The following is a 24,257-nucleotide window of genomic DNA, read 5'->3' as shown; positions in this document are numbered from 1 at the left end:
AATGTACTAGGCAATATAGGGGTTTTCTTCCCCTTTTTCCCTTGGTTTGAATGGGGCAAAAATATTTTGTAATTTTAATTTGAAATATATTCTATAGGGCATGAAGCCTTTTACCGATATTTTTTTTCTATTATTAAAAAAATTGTCAAGCTAAATAATATGTGAATAAATGATATTTATTAAGTTAATTATATTTAATTCTAATATTGTTAAAAAAACACAAGTCAAAATAATATTTAGTCAATGGGCCCTTGGTCTACTGGTGAAGTTGAATGGCTCACAAAGAGCCCACTAGGGATCAAGTCTTGTTGAGTGCAAGGCCCAAGAACATCATAAGGGATGAGGCTGGGATTGTGCCCCGGGCGAATTTGGCAGCGTGGATGCTCCTCAGTCCTTGGCTCTAAGCCGAAGAGGTTTTAGGCACGAGTGGGCCCGTATTGAGTTCCTAAAATGTCTAGGTGGCCTTCGTTGGTTGGTAGCTCGCAAGCTTCATGTTATTAATGAATTACATAAAGTTATCATTAATGAAATGACATATTTTTATTTGTTGTAAAAAGTATTTAATTAATAGACAAGAGCCCACAACACTATGGTAAATTATGATCACATAATAAAAATGAATCTTAACTTCAAAATAAAATTAACTAACATGTTACAATTGTAAAAAATTAAATTTTATGTCATTAATAATATCACGTTAATTTCTCATTTATTATAAAAATATTTATAATTTTATTAAAGATTTTTTTTTTTTTTTTTTTTTTGGCAAAGCCTACTCCTAGACTATAATAGATTCCAAGACCTCCCAAGAACAATGCCTTCTAGGCTCTTGCCCTAGGAGAACTAATAACAAGGGGCACATGCGCCAAAGTTCCTGCCTTAATGATTTTATGGTTGATTGAAGTAGGTTTTAGTTAAAATATAATGTATTTAATTTAATAAAATAACAAATAAATAGTAATGAAAAATATCATATTATAGTGCTAAACTAAATTAAATTACAGAGTATAGGTAGTATATTATTAAATTATATAACTGCAATGATATATATTAATTAAAATAGTAAAAGAATATATAAATAAACATTATAGTATCATGCTAAATTAAAATTAGATGACATCCTAAAGAAAATTTATCATACCAAAGATATTTATCAACTAATTACATATAAGATATAGATAAAATTATATATATATTTAAAAAAAAAAGAGTTAAATTGATTAATTTTAATTATTAAATTGTTTGATATATCTTGTTTAAGCAATAAATCCATCCAACTAAAGAAGTTGCACAATATTCTTAAGCTTAAACCTAATGCATAAAAATAAATAAACATAAATTAATTTAAAAATAACATTTATGCTTTAAAAAAAACCAAACACACATATAATAAATAAAGTTGATAATATATCAAGCTAAACAATTTGAACTTTATTAAAATTGATACAAAATTAATATTATGTATTTTAAAGTATAAATTAAAAAAATCAATATAATAAAAATTATATATGTTAAATAAATGTATAATCTAATAAAATTATATATAAAAATTAAAAAAGAAAGAAAATCTATTAAAAGCATTGGTTTAGATATGTAAAAATAAAATAATTAAATTCTAAATTAAACTTATATATAAATTAAAATTAAAATAAATATGAAATTAAATTATATAAAAAATAATTTTTGAAAATTGACAATTTGAAAAAGTTAAAATGTCTATATTTGATTAAAATATCTATATTTGAGTGACATTTTACAAATTACAAAAATAAACATCAATTAAAACTTATTGTCTTTAAACAAAAAAAATTATCCACTTGTCAGAAATTGAAATGAATGCATTCACTAATAGAGGTGTTAGAAAAATGATGATTTAAAAAAAAAATTTATCCACTTGTCACAAGAAAAGATAAAGTTGCAATTAATGGTTGCATTAATAGAGGTGTTAGAGAAAATAGTTGTATTTTTGTTGAAGAAAATTGAATTTTTCCATGGCCTTTTTTATCATGAGCCAATAAAGTTTTAAAAAAATTATATTTTTCAATTCCAAAAAAATATGCAAATTAATAAACCTTTTGCAAAGATTAGTATATCAATGAAATTTTTAGATTATGAAAATTAATATAGAACTTGGTGATTCCATTAGTTTCCTGCCAAAGGCAGGAACTAATAATTAAAAAACAACCATATTAATACATTAATCATAATAAAAAACAACGATGTTAACAAGAGCTCTTTGAGAGCCCTGCCTCTAGGGAAACAAATTAGACGTAATATTTATTAAAATTATGATTTTGAAAAAAGAAGTTATAAATTTTAGCAAATTTAATTTATATTTTTAGTTAACATTTTAAATTTTAGTTTTATAGAATAATGTGGCGACTAGCCATTGTCTAAAAATATACAACATAAGTTAAATTTGGAGATTAATTGTTTTTAAATTTTTAAATTAATATATACTAAAGTTTATATATATAAAGCAACACAACTCTTAATAGCAATAATATATTTTAGTAAAAAATCAAATTTAGTAATTATTGATTTATATAAAACTAATTTTTAAAATAATATAAAATATATTAACATTTTTAAATATTATATTTAAAACTAAAAATTGTGATATTAATATTGATAAGACATTATTTTTGTTGTGGAAGATAAAAATATGACTTTTTAATAAATCTAATGAACTTGTGACAAATTTCCAACAGATAAAGTTGTAATTATTTTATAAATTTAATGAAATTGTGACAAATATGCAAAAATAAAGTTGTAATTAATAAATCTAATGAACTTGTGACAAATATTCAAAAGATAAAGTTGTAATTATTTTATAAATCTAATGAACTTGTGACAAATATGTAAAAGATAAAGATAAAGTTGTAATTAGTCACAAATATAAAAAGATAGAACTATAATTAATGAATTCATTAATACATGTTAGAAAATATTGCATTTTTTGAAGTGGAAAAATAAAATAAACTTTATCAAAGATGTAATGAATCAAAATATAAATTAATTTTAAAATAGAAAGTTTGTTGAACTTTAAGAAGAATTTGTAAAAAATTAATAGAAGGGGGTAAAAAAAACACTTCAGGGTGCAGGGATTAATAATAATGACACTAATCATAATGATAATACATTTGGGAAGCCAGATCTTTTATTTATCGGTGGAAACATGTGTGGCGGCACTGTACTTTGAAGAATTGAGAAGCCATGGCGACCGTTGGGAGCGCTTTTCTTGCGCCATCCTGTTCTGCTCGCACAATTGGCCTTCCCATTTTAAACAGTAAGTGATTATTTACATTCCCTTCTCTGCATCTCTTCAATTCTTTCATAATTGAACTGACATTGATCTATGTAGAGACAACAATGTGATGGTTACACTCATGGTGCTTGAATTCTCTTACAACGTTTGTCTAAGTAATTCCAACCTATTCAGAACCGGAGTTTTTGCAAAAACGGGCTAGTACGCAATGAGAAACCCGTAGTGACAAGTTGTAGTATTTGTCATTTGTAAACTTATTTACCGTCCGCAATTGTAAATGGGGAATCACTGTCTTGAAGAGTTTAAGATGCAGTTTTATCCTGTGAACCGATTCACCATTGATCTAATGGCCCTTTTCTTTATGAAATATTAGGTTCTTTTTATAAATTCTGGATCTTCTGGCCCCATGTTTTAACTTTTCAAACATGCGAGACTGCAGAATCTACGAATGTTTGTCATCAAATTTGTTTAATCCTTCAAATGCAAGCATCATGTCTTAAAGTTTGGTCCTTCTTAATGGTTGAGCAGCCATGGGAGTTTGTGGTCCTCTGTTTCATTTAATTTCAATCCCCAGGAAGTCGACGTCCTAGCTAAACGGAAACGCTGCCTCTGCTATCACGTCGGAAATTTCAAATAGGCAAGGAGTCGAACGTTAGACCTGCTCCTGGCTGTGAGCCACTTTAGTAGTAGCCACGTGCACTTTTGATTTTACCGCTCCCAAGTTCTTCCTAGATGTATCTAATGAGTTCTTTTCCAAGGAAGAGCTGTAGGGAAGGAGGGGAGGAGAAGAGTTGTACTGGGAGATTGGTATTTGAAACATCATCTAAGGTAGGGTTTATAACTTTATACATCAAGCCTGACAAGGCTTTTCAGTGGAATTTTATGATAAAATGGTTCAATAAGGGTCCTCTCATGGAAAGTGATTTTATCAGAGACTATATAGTGTGTACGTTATTACAAGAAGAACATTCGGAAGTAAGAATAGATTGATCACCTTGTAGACTGTGATTTTTGTCGAGGTAAGTAGGGAAACAATTTGCACATTGAACGCAAGAATTCTAATGACCAATGAACCATGTCCAAGGCATATCTTTTCTACAAAACCTATAAGGGACTCCTAACTTCTATGCTCTTGGCCCACATAATTACACAGGTTTTATATTCACGAAAGAACAAGTCTATTGGCTTAAATCTTGGGAAATTGTCATCACAGTTGCTCCCATCTCATCTTTAGATCCCAACCCTCTGAATGCGGAGTAGGTGAAGTAAGGTTAAAAGCATTTTGAGATTTCTTATGGGAAGCGTATGCATGAAATTATCCGTAAAAGTGATTTTATGTTAAATATCAGCCAACATGTAAACCTGTTTATGCACATACATTATTTGGTTAACGAATATATTGATTTGAATCAATAATTTAACAAGCATATAATTCAATTTAATTATAATAAATGGCCAAGAATGGCCAGTAGAACTGGCAATGGTAGGAGTAATAGGAAATTAGGTGATGGGAGTGCCTAACACATCCCCATCAAATTGAAAATTTTAGTGGAGAACTTCGAAGAAATAGAGGCATCCGTGAATGAGTTAATGCCAAGTAGCCACTCTTTTGACATTTCAGTGCATGTAGACAATGATAACCATCCGATCCCATACCTGTAGGCTGCTAACGTGTAAACAATTTGACAGATATTGTTGATTTCATAAGTTTGTTGTGGCTTGGACCTGTTACAAAAATGTATATTCATAAAAGAATAATTACAATATGGAGATGATGTCTTCTTATATAGAGAAAAACTCAAAAGAAATGAAAGCTTTCTAAAAGGCTGACAACAGGAAAGTTTCCATATTATTTAGAAACTAATTAATACTAAAACTCTTCTAAAAAATATTTAGTCTAATATATCTAAATGACCATTAATATTAAATACTTTATTACCCTCCCTTAATGGTCATTCTACTAACTACCTCGAAACTTTCAATTTAAAATGCATAAAGTCTGATTCCTTCTTCTCCTCAGATTGCTCTGCCACATGAGCCTGCTGCTGAGACTCTCCTTGGTTGGTCTTTTGATCAGCCAACAGCTTTGTGCAGAACCTTTGGATATGACCAAGCTTTGCCATATAATATGATAATAGTGACAAATGATCTTTTTTTTGGAACCCTCCTTAAATGTGTGTCGTCCTTTCTATTGAGTTGACATACCTTTCTCTGCAGCAAAAAATGCATGTTCCGCACTGACCACATCACTAGTGCTATGATATTATCAAACTGCTACCTCCACCTATCTTGTTGCAATAGTTTATTGCGCAACTCATCAAATTTCAAGTCAACATTAGTGGAGGTAATGTTGAGCTTCAGCATTTCAACAAATAGTTCGTAGGACTATGGTAGGTTATTCAGCATAATCACTACCATGTCCTCTTCCATCTTGCGACCAATAGTGTCCAGTTGATTGAGGATATCCTTAATCTTCATAAGGTGCTCCTGCAGAGACATCTTCTCATCCATTACAAGAGAAAACAACATGTTGTTCAAAAAGGAAGCTTGACTTTTATTCAATGTTTCATGGAGACTTTTTAGGTGCGCCCAAGTCTCCGCTGCAGACTTGCTAGATGACACTTCTGAGAGCATCTCATTGGTGACATATAACTTCAACAACATAACTGCTTTTCAGTTTTGTTCATCAAACTTGTCTTGGTCTCTATCCACTGTTGTAGGATAAGTAGAGTGGTGCAGGAGCATCTTGGGTTGCTTTACTATCCTGCTTGGTTGAGGCGTGCTCGGTTATGCTTGTGAACCTGCTTGGTGACTTCGTCATTGTTTGCTTTGTGGATGTGTTCTTGCCTTCATTCGCCGAGTGGCTTGGGCCCTTTTATCACCAAGTGTTCTTTGTTTTATTCACTGAGTGCCTCGGTGACCTTGCTGCTGTTGGTTGGTATTGTCTTTCACCGAGTTGTATATTTGGTTCTTATTTGAGAGCTGGCTTATGTATTTAATTTCTGTTTGATATTTAATGTACTGGATCGGTTATTGGCGTGCGTGTAGACCATTATTTGGTCGGTCTTCTCCATATGATGATCTAGAATCTTCTGTAAGCCGTTTTGGCGAGTATAGATAGTCTTAGTTTAGATCTAGAGCTCATTATTAGGAATATATCCGTAAGATGGGAGTTAGAATTGGAAAGGAAGATTATAGATCTCGCACGTTGGATGCAACTTGATGTATATCTGAATTTGTATTTCGCTGTAACCCAGAAGGCCTCACAGCCTGGCATATGTAATGAACATCTGAAGAATCAATAAATGAATTTGTTTCCCTCTCTTTTTTGGTGTTGTCTCTTTGCATGTTGCTTCCATTGTGTGATCTTTGCAGGGTTGGTTGATTGTTAGGCATGTGTTTGGCCCTACCTTTCACCGTTTCCCTTGCATCATAGAGTTACCTAGAACAAGCTTGTCCAAGCATCTATACTCAAAATCAAAAGCATTCTCTGGTTCTAGGTATTGTAATTCCTGCCGTTGAATCGCTGACTTCCCTCCTACGTGATGTTGGTCAACGACGCCATCCCTCCTGTTTTCCTATGTGCAAAAACGAGGCAAACTTGAGCTTTCCCAAATTCTATTTTTTCTGTCCAAAATCAGTGTAAAAACCTTCAACAAAGAGCTTGTACAAATCCCAAGATAAAAGCACACCAAGTACAAAACTAATTTTTTTTTTTTGGAAAAAAATGTAAAACCTAAAAACCCTATTGCAAACCTAAAAACCTTTGATTTTTTATACAAAAATCTTCTAAAAATTCTCTGAACTCCTAACTGAAACATAAACTCATCTGCAAAAAATGAAAAATTAATCACAGAAACCTAGAAAGCAACAACATGTGAAAAGCAAAAAATTCAAGATTTTTTAGAATGTCTTTACAAAAAATCCGCATACACCAAAACTCTTGAATCAATACTTCAATTTTTCTTTAAAAAAAAAACAATCCTGGAAAAAATCCAAGTAGAAAGAGCTTCAAATAATTATAAAAAATTTGAAGAAAACATCATGAGCTCTAATACTATGTTACAAAAATGTATATTGAATATTCATAAAAGATTAATTGCTATATGGAGACTAAATCTCCTTATATAGAGAAAAACTCAAAAGAAATGGAAACTTTCTATAATGCTGACAATAGGAAAGTTTCCATATTATATAGAAACTAACTAAAACTAAAACTAGAACTTGCCTAAAAGACTAAATATCTGAAATATCTAAATGACCATTACTATTAAATACTTTATTAGGACAACTGATGCCATGAAGGTAGTAGGTGACAACTTTGGAGCTTGAAGTGCGATGTGCTTCTAAGCTGAGTGTTTTATCTAAATTTGTCATGGAAGTTACTAAATGCAATTATGAGAATTTGTAAGATGTTATTTGGTTGTCAAAATAGAAAGAGCATAAAAAGGGAAAGTTAAATGAAAGCTTGAATAGGATAAGGACGATCTTTTGGAAGGCAGATAAAAAGCTGGAAGGGAAAGTTTCTTTATTTTGTGATTTATGCCTAGCCCAGTGGTTTTAGAAACCATCTGTGATTTGTTGTTTTCTTTGGCATTAGATATAAGTAGTCCAAAAATTACATGGAAGTCTGTTCATCAGATCCGCATGATGTAATACAAAATGTCAATCACTGATCGCAGTCAAGATAGTCAGCAAGAGCTGTATATATTCAATACAAAAAAAGGCACACCTACAAGACCGTTCTCTGCCATAAGATCCATTGTACATAAGAAACATACCAAAAAGATACAAAATTAAAGTCACTCGATGCCTCTCCTATCTACCCAAGTCACCCATTGGAGGTGACCCTCCATCCATCTAATAGCTCTGTACTCCTGAACCATACGAACATGTGGATGCATAATTCTATCCGCAGCAGGTATTTGGGCAGGTGAGATGGCAGTCAGGGGGATGATCATCAAAGAATCCTCTGCATCCTTGTTCTGTCTTTCCTTGAGAGTGCTTAGTTCTGCCATGAAATTCTCCAATGCAATCTCAAACTGAGATCTCTCCTCTGAATACTGGACCCATGTATGTACATGTGATATCTCTCATCTTCCAAGTCTGACCATTCCATAGTGCAAGAGATCCTCAAATTTCTTCCCGTTCAACCTGATAGTGACAGTGACCTGCCTTTCAAAGTTAAGCATAATGAGTCTCCTTTGAGACTCAATAAGAATTCTACTATTACCATTAAAAAGGCCATCATTCCTATATTTCCAAAAAAGATAAACAAGATAAAAAACATCACATGTTTTCCTAAGGCTCAGGGCATGACCAGTACACATCACTGATATTACTGCTGATAGTAAGGCCACATAAATTCCAGATTCTTTAGCAACTATACAGTCAAAAAAGAGATGTTTTAAAGTTTGAGGAATTCTACAAATGCTTTAGACATTAGTCTCCATTAGGCTGTTAACTGGGAGTCCGTGAAGAAATAATTTCAATAGGAAGCATATTTTCTTAGGTTCTGCCTGCCTATACCAGATGTTACCACCGTATTTTTTCCACTACCCAAGATCATGATCACCCCCCAGGATGTGTTGATATGTGCAAGAATATCATTTTCATCTGTTAATAGGGAGTAGATATATGTAGCTCTAACGTTTGTTGGGGTTGTGCCATTTGGACATTTGAAGGAAAGTAAGCCATCATCATGCATAGAGCATTGTTTGGGGGGATCAAGATCCTTACTAGCCTTCTTGATAATGGAATAAGTTCTCCAATGAGCTTCTGGGATGTTTGCAAGTTGTTTTATGTCTTCCCAATCTATCAACTGTTCATCATGAATAATATCTTTCAAAGCTCTAATGCCTTTAACTGTCCAACTTTTGGCCAAATTCCCTTGAATTTGAGCAAGGCGTTTTAGAGGAGGTTCTACCAAATGGATCTTTCCCCACAAATTTGACAATCAACTGAGATTAACTCATTATGAGAGATGTGAACCTTAACTTATTCTTATCCTTTCGGATAGCCTTAAAAACATTGGACCTGCAAATTTTGATAGGGAAGGATGTCGCAACTACATTTGCAAGATGTAGGTTTTCTAATCAACATTTTCCAAAGTTCCTGCCATTGAGAGACTTGACCACCCATTTGGTAGCTAGAGAGATGCCTTTATTTCTAAGGTCTTTGTGACCCAACCCACCCATCTACTTATCTACTTATTCACAAAGCATCGTTGTCGACTCATTGAGTGCCTTTTTTGTTTTCCTATCGTCAGACTACCTCGGTGGAGAGAATCCAAACCCTTCTTCTCAGATGTATTCTCAAATGTCACCAGTCTATTCCCTATAGTATTATTCTGTCCGAGTTTGGGGCACACACTTTAAGACTCGGAGCCATCTTCGACCTAGTTTGGTTCCTCCATTGCCTTCGTTTCTTTGCGGATTCAACTGAGGGGCAACATATATACTCTTATTTATTGTATTGTTCTTCGAAGACGATTGCAAGCAGTGACTTTTTGCTTTATTTAGGTCGATAGGGATTGTGATTGACCACCTTCCTTGTTTCCACTACTCCTTGTGTGTGCTCACTCATCTCCTCCCTTCCTGTCAAGAGTTCAATTGACATATCAGGATGGACATTTACAGGCAATATATCCGTATGACTTGGATTGACCTCCCAAGGGGTTATGGGTGAGGATGGCCTTCTATACTGAGCAGTTTTTTGACTTACAAGATGGGAATATTGTGTGGCCCTTATACCTCTCTCGATGTTGGACACGTGCACTCCTCATCTCCCTAGGGTCCTTCTGAGTGGGCTCTTCCCTCCTTTGTATCCTACTCATCACTTGATTGCTAGAGAGGATTGAATCCGCCTGCTTTGTGACATGGGAGAGCTTGAGATGGAGACACACTTTATCTTTCATTGCCCCATTTACTATGAGATCAAAGGGAGGTTCTACTGCCTTTTCAGAGGATGTTAGTCTCTCTCTTCCTTCTTCAAGTATACTAATCAAAGTTGCTTGGCCCTTTATCTTTAGGAGACCATGAGGCTTCGGGACCACACCCTACAAATTTACTCTTCGTTGAGATCAGCCAAACATCAACTCATCACCTCCTTCTTAGTGGTCTCCCTTGTTCAGGGTACCAAGTGGTCACTTGGTCTGTTGATGAGGATGTTGTGGCAGATTGGATGGTCTTTCACCTTATAAGGCCCTAAAGCCAAGTCTTTAGTCAAAACCCTTACTCACCCAAGAAGATAATCCAATCTTCTCTACACTTAGAGACACTCACACTTTCATCAACACATGTACAACCTGTCAACAAGGGTCTCAATACCCACACAAGACCTTGGGTACAACATATCCAAGCCCTACACTTACAATGTTTTGATTCCTATGGGCTAGCATACTAGCGTTATAGGGGTTTGACCACTTGGCCTTCACTTTAAAGTTTAATACACCAAGCCTTAAATGGAGTCTCTTTATACTAAATGATCACAAACTTAAGTGGTTTCAAGGATCAATTAAGTTCCAAACACCCAATTTTCTCCACAAGCCCTGATTAGGCCTAGTTGCCCAATTAGGTTGCCCTAATAGGTATTTGGACTGCAACTTTGACCAATAGGTGATATGTTAAAACAAATTCCATTTTCTGATACCTTTTGGAACTTCTATCATATTCCAAGGTTTTAGGCTTGGTTTAGATCATTCAACTAGGGTTGCTTCATTAGCCTCTTATTAGGCTTATAGGCCAAATAATATAGTATACTGATTGCAGAGGTATTTGATGAGTTCCTCCTTTGCAAGCCAAATGATCTACGACTTCTAACCGAGGGTACTTATCCCCCTCACCATTTACGAAGTGTTCCAACTTCAAACCCCTCTTACATGAAGTTTTGCCTTTTAAAACCATGCCGCTCACACCAATTTGGCCTATTACTTATGGAATGGCAAGCCTCTTTCTACCAAAATTGGCCATTTGCTTGGACAGGTGCAAGGACTTCAGAATCATAAAGTATATCAACAGACCTTGCAAACCCTAGATTTTCAGAATTTTTGGCTAGAAAATGCAGACCCTAAACCCTAGGTATGAAGGGTTTTCAAGAGATTAGTAAAAATTTGATTGCCCAAACCTTGTATGATCACTTCAAACTTCAACACCAAATGCATTAGAAAGCTATTTCAAAGCACTATCTGGATCTATAATATGATCTATTCTACCAATCCAAATACACACAAATGCACATAAATTATAGTGAAATCCTTGTTTATTCTCTCCAAAACAACTTGCCAATCTACTTCATCACTTGTTCAGGCCATTATAGAGCCATTTCATTGTTTCTCCAGCGATTCCTAACCAGATTTCATATGTCGGTGACTGTTGGCAACTAATTGCACATTTTGTCAAAATGTTGTTAATGTTGTTGTTAGTAAACAAATTTGTCCTTCGAAAATAATTGCAAAATATGACTCAAAATGCCTAAAGCTACTAACAATTGGACGAGTTATCATTGATTGATAACTCTCCTCTGAATTGAGAGGTACAACTCCCTCATAAAATGATATTAGATGAATTAGATAAATTGATTATGTCTTTAACCTGAAGACATGAAGGTTTGCTAACATTCATCCATCAACATGGAATGAATGTGATTATAAGGTTTATGAATAGAATAAAGAGAGAAAGAATAGAAAATATTTAGTCATATGACCAATCATTCAATCCTCTTTACATCACAAAGAAATGGAGAAAAACATTATTTTATTTTGCAACTATAAATAATCACAAGATTGGATTCAAAACACGAAAGAAGTGAACATATGATCAACAACGATCCAAGAATTACATTTTTAGACCATGAGATCTAATGAACATAACCTCTCTTTATTATGCACACATAACAAAAAACCATATGATAACCTATCCCTGCAACTATATTTGAAATACAGAATATAAAACTAATTCCCCTATCCTCTGTGACAATCAACTCTCACAAAACATGTCCTCCTCCTATAGCCTTAGGACTCTGAAAAGAAGAACCCCTTTTCTTTTGAAGGTTTTGCAATAAATAATATCTCTTAGTTACATTTTAGTTCCAATAACCATTTCTTGCAAAATTGACCTTTATATTATCATTTGGAATTAGTGTCATTTTAACTTCGCAAGCCCCCTTTGCTTCATAAGCATTAGAGTTGAAGTTTATGAAAAGCATATGTTCCCTAGTAGGTGGCATATGCTTGATGACTCGTTAAATTTCCCTTTCAAATTATCAACTCCTTAACCAACTTGTCTTTTTCTTTGAAGCAAACCGATTGTTGCATGCAAAGGTTGAAAGGTACATCAAATGGATGTAAAGACAACATTCCTTAACAAAGTCATTAATGAAGAAGTATACCTGGAACAGCCATAAGGGTTTGTTATCCATGACAAGAAATCACATGTGTGCAAATTGAAGAAAGCTCTATATGGTCTTAAAAATGCCCCCAGGGCATGGTATTAGAGAATAGATAACTACTTTGTCAAACTAAGGTACTCAAGAAATGAAGCAAATCCTAACATATACTTTAAGAAATGAGAGGGAGATATGCTAATACTAGTTCTCTATGTTGATGATCTTCTGATAATAGGTGATGACCACCTTATTGCTAAATGTAAGCAAGACCTTATATCTGAATTTGAGATGGACTTAGGTCTTTTACATTACTTCTTGGGATTAGAAGTAAGACAAAAGGAAGAACAATTTTTTTAAAACCAAGAGAAGTATACTATTAACATATTGAATAGATTTGGTATCATGGATTGCAAACCGTTATCCACACCTTTGGAGACAAATATTCATAAACTCAAAATTGAAGCACATGAGTCTGAGCCCATTGATCCTACATGTTACAGACAAATAATTGGATCCTTGATGTACTTGGTGAACACATGTCCTGGTATTTGTTATGTTACAAATGCACTAAGTCAGTTTATGTGTATACCTAAGAAGATTCATCTCATGGTAAGAAAGCACATTTTGAGGTACTTGCGAGGCACTATTGAACTTGGTCTACAATATGACAAAGTTGAGTTACAACTTCATGGATATTCAGATTTTGATTGGGCCAGATGTTCCATTGATCGAAAGAGCACTATAGGATGTTGTTTTAGCCTTGGTTCTGCAATGATATCCTAGTTTAGCAAGAAACAATCTTTTGTTGCTCTAAGTTCAACCAAAACAGAGTACATAGTGTTGATGCGATTTTTGTATCACTTACATAACATATTAGCAATTGAACATTTGATACGGAATATCAAACATACAATTCCTCTCTTGAAAAGTTATTGCTCATGGGATATGAGAATAACTCCAATGTTCCTTACACCGTTGGATACTTGCTCAATTTATCGATGTAATTTACTGATAATCACGTAGGTGGTCTTATGCAAATTGTTGAGAATGACTTGGACTTTGGTGGGATGAAGGTGATGGTGGCTCGGTTTGTGAAATGTGCAGGTGGCAGATAATGTTGATGGTGGTGGTGATGGAGGATCCAATTTGGATCATTGATCTTGTTTTGATCTCCACCGTTTGTTGTATTTTTGGCCCATATATAAGGCCATTTGCTCTCATTTGTAGAGTGTTGGAGAAATTGTTGCAAAGATGATACCAAAATTGCTCTCTTTTTCATTGTTGAGATTTGCATGGTGATTAAGAACATTGAGTATTATTACAAGTTTTCTACTTCACATAGTTAGATTTCTTTTCAAGTTGTTGAAGTAAATTTCATTTCAAGTTGTTTAAGTGAGGTTAAAGTAGATGGATAGTTGTATGGTAGCATTGGTAAATGTTTGATAGGGATCAATACTAGAGCACTAGCATCCTAGCGGCTGGTTGGGAAGCCTTGTGTGGTAAACTAGTTTATTATTCTTTTGAATCATTGCACCTGTGGAAGTGAGGCCGCTGGTCAGCTCTCATTAGGTTTGATCCTCGTCCATTTGCTAACCTTCCATTCACAAGAGTAGGAGTAGAATAGTGAGTAGCTGGGTAGTCGAAGTTTAGAGAGAGGCAAGTTAGAGAAGTAAGTCAAGTAACAGAACACATCCATTCACCTTCCACCACCATTGCTTTCCCATCAACATCATCACTCGCAGACACATCCTCCATCACCACCACCATCAACATTATCTGCCACCCGCACATTTCACAAACCGAGGCACCATCACCTTCATCCCACCAAAGTCCAAGTCATCCTCAACAATTTGTGTAAGGCCGCTTACGTGATTACCAACAAATCACATCGATAAACTGAGCGAGTATCCAACGGTGTAAGGAACATTAGAGTTATTCTCATATCCCATGAGCAATAACTTTTCAAGAGAGGAATTGTATGTTTGATACTCTGTATCAAATGTTCAATTGCTAATATGTTATGTAAGTGATATAAAACTCGCATCAACATTATCTGGCGCTAGAAGGAGGGCCTGAAAATTTCATTTTGAGGATTTGTTGGCATTATGAAGAAGAATGGTGCTTCCTAGATCAAATCAGCCTAGAGCAACTTGGAGAACACTTCAAGATCACATTGTAGCAAGTTTGTGCTCAACAGCTTGGGAGGAAAGTGAGAACACTAGAGAGTACCTGGACACCGTTGACGTGCTAAATCAAGAAGAAAGAAAAGCAAGAGCTATTGAAAGGAGAATTCAAAGGAGATTAGAACGTCAAAGAGAATTGGAAAGGAAGCTTGAGAGAGAAAGGAAAGCATAAAGGCAAGCTCAAGCTATTGTTGAAGAGAACTCGAATTAGAGAGACAATCAAGTTGGGATCATTTTCAAGCTGGATAGAAAGATTGGGTCTTTTTCCCCCGAAAGATTTGAGAGATTGATATTTGATAGGAGGTAGAGGATATTGAGAAACACACCACACCAAGAAGAGGACTTACTTGTGTTAGAATCTCCCAAGAAACCAAGGAATTGTCGGGTAGCTGATACCTCAAACTTAGCTAGCCCCTCAAGTAGTCTACCAATTCAGGCTCTAAGCAATCCACCAGTTCAGGCTCAAATTAATCCACCAATTTAGACCCCAGTCAATCAGCCAGTTCAAGCTCAAATCAATCAACCAACGATGGCTCAACCACCATGAATCCAAAACAATGGCTCACCCCTCTTATTCCAACAATACCATGATCTACCAAAGAATCTGGCGGTATTCTGCTCAAAGTTTTTTGTCAATGATCCTAATTGTATAGCAGACGAGCATATCAAGGTATTCCAAGAGGCATTGTGCAATAGAAGAATTCAAGAGGAGGATGTTGCGTGTAGGCTTTTCCCTTATTCACTAAGTGAAGAACCTTATTACTGGTTTGTCAATTTACCAGCATCATCAATAACGGGTTGGGTTCAACTCAAGGAAGCCTTTCTTGCAAAGTTTGGTATGCCCATCACACCACTGGAGTTACATAGAAGGTTTGTGGACATAAGGAGGCATGATAGGGAGACAATAAGTTCTTTCAACAATCGTTTCCATAAGGCTTACACGAAATTGCAAGCCCCTTACACAATGACAGAAGCTGGTGCATTGGAAGCATACTACAGTGCCTTAGACAACCAGACGGCTATGTTCACAAGAATGACGAATCCTGCTCCCACAACGTTGACTGAGGCCTACACTAAAGCAATTGAGATAGGAAGGCAATTAGGCCAACAAGGAGTGGAACCCAAAGGTGCAAGATATCCAAACAATCTGGTTCCACAGCTTGCATACCAGGCGCCTGCAAATCAGTTAGTAGTACACCCGGGGCCTCCATTATCTCAAGCAGCGCCATCAGTACTAGTTTATCTACAAGGTGCAAGTTCCTCCACAAGGACACAAGAAGAAAAGGATGAAATGAAAGAGTTGATTGACCAAGTCAAGAAGCTGTCTACAGAAGTCACCTATTTGAGAAACCAGAACAATCAACTCCAAAGTTCCCAAAGAAATAATTAAGGGAATAATTACCAGAATCAAGGTGGAGGTTATCCAGGAGGATATCAAAGAAACCATCAAGAAGGAGGATACCAGAGGAATTGTCAAGACAGAGACTACCAAAGGAATAACCAAGGTAGAGATTGGGCTAGAAGATTGAATGGATATATGGCAACGGACTTCTCTCACATGTGGCTCCCATGGAAAGGACTAGCCAATCAAATTAGAATCGATAGTACCCCGAGGTTGAGATTGACAATCACAAAAAATAACAAACCAAATGAAATATTGTTCATGGAAACAAATATGAGCACCTACAGACCAAAGAAAGTAGAAGTATTGACTATGAACATCATGAGCAAAGGAAAGGATAACACTGAGATCTTGATTGAGTCAGATCCAGATGCTTCATGCGATGAGGGTGAAGGCATGTTTGAGAACTTCAAGAATTTTGTGACTAGAACTGTGCAACAAGGGATGGAGGTGGGTAACCGAACGCTAGTAAGAGACTTATTATTACCCAGCTGGTGCAGAATTCACAATGCATTCCACTCGGAGTTATCTGGCGCCTTGTGTACAGTGGCCTTGGAACAAGTGGAAAAGAGAATCCCAGGGGCTTTAAAATGAGAAGATCAACATGGTAAACAAAAGGCTAAGATTCAACAAGTTGATGAAGCAGAAAGCGACATGATGGGTGAAATGAAGAACCGAGTTACACCGCCGACACAGAAATAAAAAGAAGATTAGGAAGCAGATGAGTCGAAGAATTTACAAGAGGGGAAGTATCAAGAAAGCAATGGAATATGGACTCTAAGGTTCGATGGCTCCAAAACTAAGCAAGGAGCCGGAGCTGGATTCAAGTTAGTCAACCCAATAGGGGCAACATATCTGGAAGCACACAGATTGCAATTCCCATGCACCAACAACATGGCAGAATATGAAGCATTGATTCTAGGCTTGTTGTGTGTTATTAAGAAAGGTGCCAAAATACTTCATGTACTTGGGGACTCGTATCTACTAATTGAACAAATAAAGCAAAAATTCGCTTGCCATTATAGGAGGTTGAAGAGTTATAGAAACCGAGTCTGGGATTTGATAGAAAGCTTTGATGCCTTCAACATCAAGTTCAGCTATAGAGCAAACAATCAGGTGGCAAATGCCCTCACACAGACTGCAAGCTCACTAGCACCAATTAAGTTTGATGGCTTGAAGAAGTTTAGAGTAGAATTGGCATTGATTCCATCAGTACCAAACAACATCAAGAACTTCTAGGTGTTCGAAGATGATAGACATATCCTCAAATTCTTGACCAATTTGGACGTCTTCACAACACAAATCATAGATGGTGAAGTGGATGAAGAAGCGAAGATCAACACAGAAGGAATTATGAGCTTAAAGACCAACACTATTCCAAAAGGAATAATTGAATTGGAGAGAATATTTGACATGGACCAATTCCATAAAACAAAGTATCAACCTATAGGAGGCGATGAGTGTGAAAAGGTTAATTTGGGAACAGAGGATTCTCCCAAAATTGTCCACATTGGAAAAGTTTGTACATCTAAGGAGAAAGCAGATATATTGAATTTGATGAGGGAATTCCCTGACGTGATTGCTTGGGGATATGAAGATTTGAAGACATATGACCCCACCATCATTACACACACGATTCCATTGAAGGAAGGGAGTAAGCCATTCTGGCAGCAACAAAGGCCGGTTAACCCTTTGTTAGAACCATTGATAAATCAAGAAGTGAAGAAGCTGCTTGATGTGCGAATCATCTTCCTAGTGAGACATTCAACGTGGGTCACCAATCTTGTCCTAGTCAGGAAGAAGAACAGAGAGATAAGGTTGTGTGTGGATTTTAGAAATCTGAATAGAGCATCAGAGAAGGACAATTACCCATTGCCATCACTGGACGAGGTTTTGCAAATTGTGAACGGAGCTAAAATGATGTCGTTTATGGATGGATATTCGGGATACAATCAAGTGATAGTCGAAGAAGAAGACAGATTGAAAACGACCTTCACCACGAAGTGGGGAACATTTGCATACAGAAGGATGCCTTTTGGCTTGACCAATGCAGGCACAACATTTCAAAGAGCTATGGACTATGCCTTTAAGGACTTAAAAGACAAATGCATTATCATTTACATGGATGACATAACAGTATTTTCAAAAAACAGAAAGGATCACATGACGGACTTGAGGAAAGTTTTCACAAGATGTAGAAGGTTTGGAATCTCTTTGAATTTGAGGAAATGCATGTTTGGAGTTACCGAAGGGAAGCTTTTGGGATATGTGATTTCAGAGAAGGGTATAATGATAGATCCAGAGAGTGTGGAAGCAATTTCCAAACTTGGCATGTTAGGTAGTAAAAAGGAGCTCAAATTGTTCTTTGGAAAGATCAACTTCGTGAGGAAGTTCATATTTGCATTTGCTGAGATTGTGAAACCAATGAATGACATGTTGAAGAAGTATGCAAAAGTAGATTGGACTCCAGCAATGAAAAGGGCATTTGAGGAAATAAAACATGCTATTATCAATGCACCAGTCCTAGTAAGCTCGGATTATGAGAGGGCATTCAAAATATATTCTTTCGCCTTTGATCATGCATGTGCGGCCATTCTAACATAGAAGAATAAGGAAGGTGAAGAGCATCCGATTGCCTTAATGAGTGCACCCTTCAAGGAGGCTGAATTGAACTACCCAAATGTGGAGAAACAAGCCTATGCCTTGGTGAAAGCGGTCAAGAAATTCAGGCATTACATCCTAAGAAGCAAAGTACATGCAATTGTGCCTAACATAGCAGTAAAGACTTTGTTAATGCAAAGCGAACTTGGGGAAAGAAGAGGCAAGTGGGTCGCCACTATCTAGGAATATGACATAGAGATCCAACCGATGAAACTGGTCAGAGGACAACAATTGGTGCAGACTATGGCATCAGAAGGACCTGGACTTGTACAACAAGTTTATGAATTGGAAGAGGTACATCCCGATGAATGATATCAGGACATAATCAACTATCTTCTAAATCACCGATGTCCTTCACATTTGAGCCTAATGCAAAAGCGGGCGCTGAGATTCAAGAGCAGAAGATATATGCTACAAGGAGCAGTGTTGTACAAGAAGAATCATGAAGGGGTATATTTGTGGTGCGTTGGAAAGGAAGAAGCCAGGAACATCTTAGAACATTTTCATGACAAATGGGGAACAGGACATGGATTAGATTTGGCCACAGTACATTGGATACTAAGAGCCGGATAATATTGGCCAACTTTGTTCAAGGACACTCATGAGCATGTGAAGACTTGTCATGTTTGCCAAATTGCGACAAAGAGACAGAGGAACCCAGCGATGCCTTTGCGGCCAATCATCGAGGTGACACCTTTCGCGATGTGGGGGCTTGACTTCATTGGTCCCATCAATCCACCTTCCTTAGCACAACACAGGTATATTCTAACCGCAATTGATTACTGTACTCGGTGGTCAGAAGCCCAAGATTTCAAGAATTGCACTGCTGAGACTGTCATTAAATTCTTAGAGGAAAAGATCACCACCAGGTTTGGTTGTCCTTCTGCTTTTGTATGTGATAATGGTTCTGCTTTTACTTCTTTGAAATTTCATACTTGGGCAGTTGACCATGGGATTATTTATTTTCATCAGGATACTATCCCCAGGGAAATGGCCTAGCAAAATCTACAAATAAGAACCTTTTGACCGTGATTGGAAAACTTTTAGATAGGAACCCAAAAGATTGGCACACGCAACTGAGATATGCCTTATGGGCAGACAGAACTAGAATGAAAGAGTCCATAGGAATCACACCATATCATTTGGTTTATGGACAAGATCCTATATTCTTGATTCAATTGAAAATTCCAACTTTGAGGTTCATACAGGAATACTATGATGAGAATGAAGACTGAGTCCAAGTTAGGTTGACTCAATTGATGTAGTTAGATGAGAAAAGAGATGAAACCCTAGAGAGATTTGCAAAACATCAAGGGGTAGTGAATTGTTGGTTTGATAGGAAAGCGCAAAATAAGGTCTTCAGGATCTCAAACTTGGTCTTATATTGGGACAAAGCCCACGAAAGGAAGGGACAACATGACAAATTCGATAAACTATGGAAGGGTCCTTTCCAGATATCCGAGATCATCGGAGCTAATGCATTTAGACTAAAGACACTCACTGGTGAGGATGTCCCATTGCCTGTCAATGGGCAATTCCTCAAGCATTATTTCCAAGCCTAGGACTCCACTCGGAGCCCTTTTATACATAGTTAGAGTCAGTGTGCTTTTGGTTAATAGTTTAGTTTGCTTTCAGTTCTTTAGAGTAGAGTTTGTCTTGGACCATTTGGCCCAAGGGTTTAGAGTAGTTTCCCTTTTAGTTGTTTACAGTAGTTTTCTTTTAGTTGTTTAGTTTAGATGTTGCGAGGGAGCTTGAGTTTGATTTGCATCAAGACATTTGACTTGAAATCTTTTAGCTTCCCTTAGCAGTTTTGGTTTTGGGCCTTTGCAAGTGCAAAGGGGGGTCCATGTTGTCACTCGTGGGCGAGGTGTGTAGATTTCACATTTTTGGTGACAAAGCGGAGTTCGTCTTGTTCATTTCTCGAATACATTTAACAAGGTTTAGAGATTAAAGGATGTGTTTAGTCGTTGGTCTATGGTAGGACTTGTACTAAATTTGGGTTAAACTCGATAGAGGTCCTTAAGTTATCTTTGGCATGGTTACAACATTCTACTCACACTTAATTGCTTTGAGTTCTTGGTGTTTCGAAGTGAAGTTGGACTTAGTAAAAATCTTACACCTACTTCAGTGCCACTGTGGTCTTCCAAACCCTCCGCAAGCTTCATTGCCTACAAACCAAACAAAAGATTGAAGAAAAGAAAGAAAAAAAGAGAAAATACCATGAGAAAAGAGAAAAAGCAGTATCTAAGTGAAAATAAAGATGAAATTTGGTTCAAGGGTGGGCAATCATCTCTACTGGTGCTATAAAAATAATCACTAAAGGGAGAACCGTGATTGTGGTGCCATAGTGATAACTCCGTCGGGGCTATAGATGCCTGACTGGCAGCGGGGCTCTATCTAGGTTGCTTTTGAAGTAAGGATATTATAATAGCTAAGTTCAAAAGATCTGAGAAATTGTCAAGTTCTTGTCGAGTGGGGAATAAATCATTTGCATACACATGAGTAACTTATGGTCAAGGTGCTTAGGTTCAACTTGAGAGTTCTTTCCCTTGTTAAGTGCTTGTCCTTAAGTAGATTTTTAGATAGGCCATCCTGAGATTTTTGTTCTAAGTTACTTTATTCTTGAAACGTTTAGGAACATTTCACCCGTGGAGTCGCCAGATGTTGTGAGGTTCTCACACCATCGCCCCAAATTCTTTGGGAATCCCCTTTTTTTTGATTGCCTTGGCAAATTTTTGGGTTGTCCAAAATTTTTGAGTTTTGAAAATTTCACGCCTTGGACACTTTCAGGCCAGTGGAGAGACTTAGCTTATTTTCACCTGGTTCCGCTTGATTTTCCAGAGCCACCAATTTCATCCTTAGGCCGGACAAAATTTTAAAGAACAATATTTGGCAAGATAAAATTGTAAATTTGTACTTAGACGTTTTCTTTTGAAAATCCGGATATAATTGTGTAAATTTGAATAACCTTCCAAAAGAAAAAATTTTGTTAGACTTAAGTTTTGGAAAATCTCAAATTTTGCTTTGGTGAAAATTTTAATTTTGTAAAAATGAGGCTAAATTGCAAAATTGATTTTGGACTCTAGAGGCAATTTTATTCTTTTGTCATAAAATTTAAATGGCATAGCAAAATCGATTTGGGTAAAAATTGCAAAAAATTGGCTTTAATAGATTAAAATTGCCTTGAAAAACTTTTGCTTTTAATGAAATTGGTAATTTAATATTGAAAAATGGCTTTTGGTTAGCCAAAATCCAATTTTAATGACGTATTAATTACTAAATCCTCATTAAATGGAAATATTTAACATCTCCAAGGCACCATTTAATTTCTTTTTGCAAATTGGAGTTAAATGGCAATTTAAATCGCAATTTTCTTTTTGGCAAAATTAAATTTTAGCTAAGTATTTAATTGTGGGTCATAATTTTGCATTAATTATTTGTTTTTCTTTCTCCCAGGGTCCAAGTCGGCTAGCCTGGGGGGAGTAAGAAAGTTGGGTATAAGAGGAGGCCTTTCTCCCATTTCCTCCTCATTTCTCACTTCTCCTTCTCAAGGTGTTGGTGATTTTGCAAGAGTAGATCTGCACTCTTCTTGCTTGCCGAAATTTGTGGGAGCCAAATTTTGTGGGAGATAAAATTCTGATTTTTGCAAGAAGCTGCCATTTTTGCCCTAGGTTGGGTAATTTTATTTGGAGGTGAATTACATGATAAATTTTTGATTTGCAAGTGGATTTGAAGTTCTTGAGGCCTAGTCCTAATTCCGAAAAGTTGCTGTACGACTATTGATTAAGGTGAATTTTAATCATTTAGAGTTGAAAGGGGTCTTTAATTTGACATCCTTCTTTTGTTCTAGTGTAAGGATTGCTTCCCTTGGTTCTACTTGCCTTTTGGTCCACCACTCTACCATCTCGTAATAGGGCAACGAGTATGGAGGATGTTAGTGCAAGTAAGAATTCCAAGCGGACAAACACTAAGAAGAGGATATGATGCCCAAAACACCCTTCTTCTCGAAAATGAAGCGAATAACTGACACCAATATTGATGCAGTGGACATGATACGGATGAAGGACAGACTAAAGGAAGGACAATCCCCCTTGGCTATTGGTAAAGGTAATTTCAAATCATTTAGAGTTGAAAGGGGTCCTTAAGTGGATTTCTCTCTTTCGTTCTAGTCTAAGGATTGCCTCCCTTGGTTCTGCTAGTCTAATTGTCCACCACTTTACCATCCCGTGATAGGGCGACGAGATGGAGGATGTTAGTACAAGCAAGAATCCTAAGGGGACAAACACTAAGAAAGACAAAGAGGATATGAATGCCCAAAACACCCTTCTTCTTGAAAATGAGGCGAATAACCGATACCAATGGCGGTACAATAAAAGGATATACAAAAGGCAGTTGCACTTCACAACCTAGGCATCGACACTTCCATTACGACCACAATGAGCGATGTCGGGGTGGCACTTGATTTTGAGGATATCAGAGAAGAGGATATCAATGAGACATATTTTGGATCAAGGTTGGATGAGTTGGGAAAGGTTGCTATCAAGAAAAAGCATTTGAGCACCCTTTCCTCTCTCAATGTTCTTATTGGATTTGCAAAAGAATATGAGAAGGATCATGAAAAGATGCTACAAGTAGCAAGTAGCGTGGTGAAGTCAGTGGAACATAGGGCGAAGCACACACCTTGTCCTCCTATGGAAGAAGTTAACAAAAGGCTAGCTAAGTTCATTGCTTTAGCTAAGAAAATGAAAGAAAAGGGAAGATTTATATTAGAAGATCATTTGATGTAAGCACAAGTGGCAATATCCCTTTCTTCTAGAATAGGACAAGTGTCTATTTCTGATTGGCCACCATTTTGGTGCCTTCTCATTGGTTGCCACTTTTTGCACTTTTTTCATTGGTCCATTGATGAGGTGGCTGCTTCTCATTGGCCAATGGGGTGGCAACCCTAATTAGGGTTTTGAGGATCCAATCTGTATCGTTGATCTTGTTTTGATCTCCACCGTCCGTTGTATTTTTGGCCCCTATATAAGGCCATTTGCTCTCATTTGTAAAGTGTTGGAGAAATTGTTGCGAAGATAATACCAAAATTGCTCTATTTTTCATTGTTGAGATTTGCATGGTGATTAAGAACATTGGGTATTATTGCATATTTTCTACTTCCACATAGTTAGATTTCTTTTCAAGTTGTTGAAGTAAATTTCATTTCAAGTTGTTTAAGTGAGGTTAAAGTAGATGGATAGTTGTATGGTAGCATTGGTAAATGTTTGATAGGGATCAATACTAGAGCACTAGCATCCTAGTGGTTGGTTGGGAAGCTTTGTATGGTAAACTAGTTTATTATTCCTTTGAATCATTGCAC

General features: G+C 36.3%; 1 protein-coding gene across 10 annotated transcripts in view; it reads left to right on the top strand.

The window, feature by feature from the left end:
- Positions 1-3,190: 3,190 nt before the first annotated feature.
- LOC149553159 (uncharacterized) overlaps positions 3,191-24,257 on the top strand; it is a 230,384-nt gene continuing 209,317 nt past the window's right edge. For all 10 annotated transcript variants that reach the window (XR_016353043.1, XR_016353041.1, XR_016353042.1 and 7 more), the window contains exon 1: positions 3,191-3,289. Coding sequence is in view for 6 of the 10 variants with exons in the window: in XM_089788659.1 (XP_089644785.1) it covers positions 3,217-3,289 (73 nt within the window). In the remaining 4 variants the exon portion in view is untranslated. The remainder of the gene's footprint in view (positions 3,290-24,257) is intronic.

This window comes from Cupressus sempervirens, chromosome 6 (genome assembly GCF_028749045.1).
Source record: "Cupressus sempervirens isolate cs-2001-9-10 chromosome 6, ASM2874904v1, whole genome shotgun sequence".
Taxonomy (NCBI): domain Eukaryota; kingdom Viridiplantae; phylum Streptophyta; class Pinopsida; order Cupressales; family Cupressaceae; genus Cupressus; species Cupressus sempervirens.
This window is presented reverse-complemented; position numbering and strand designations above follow the sequence as displayed.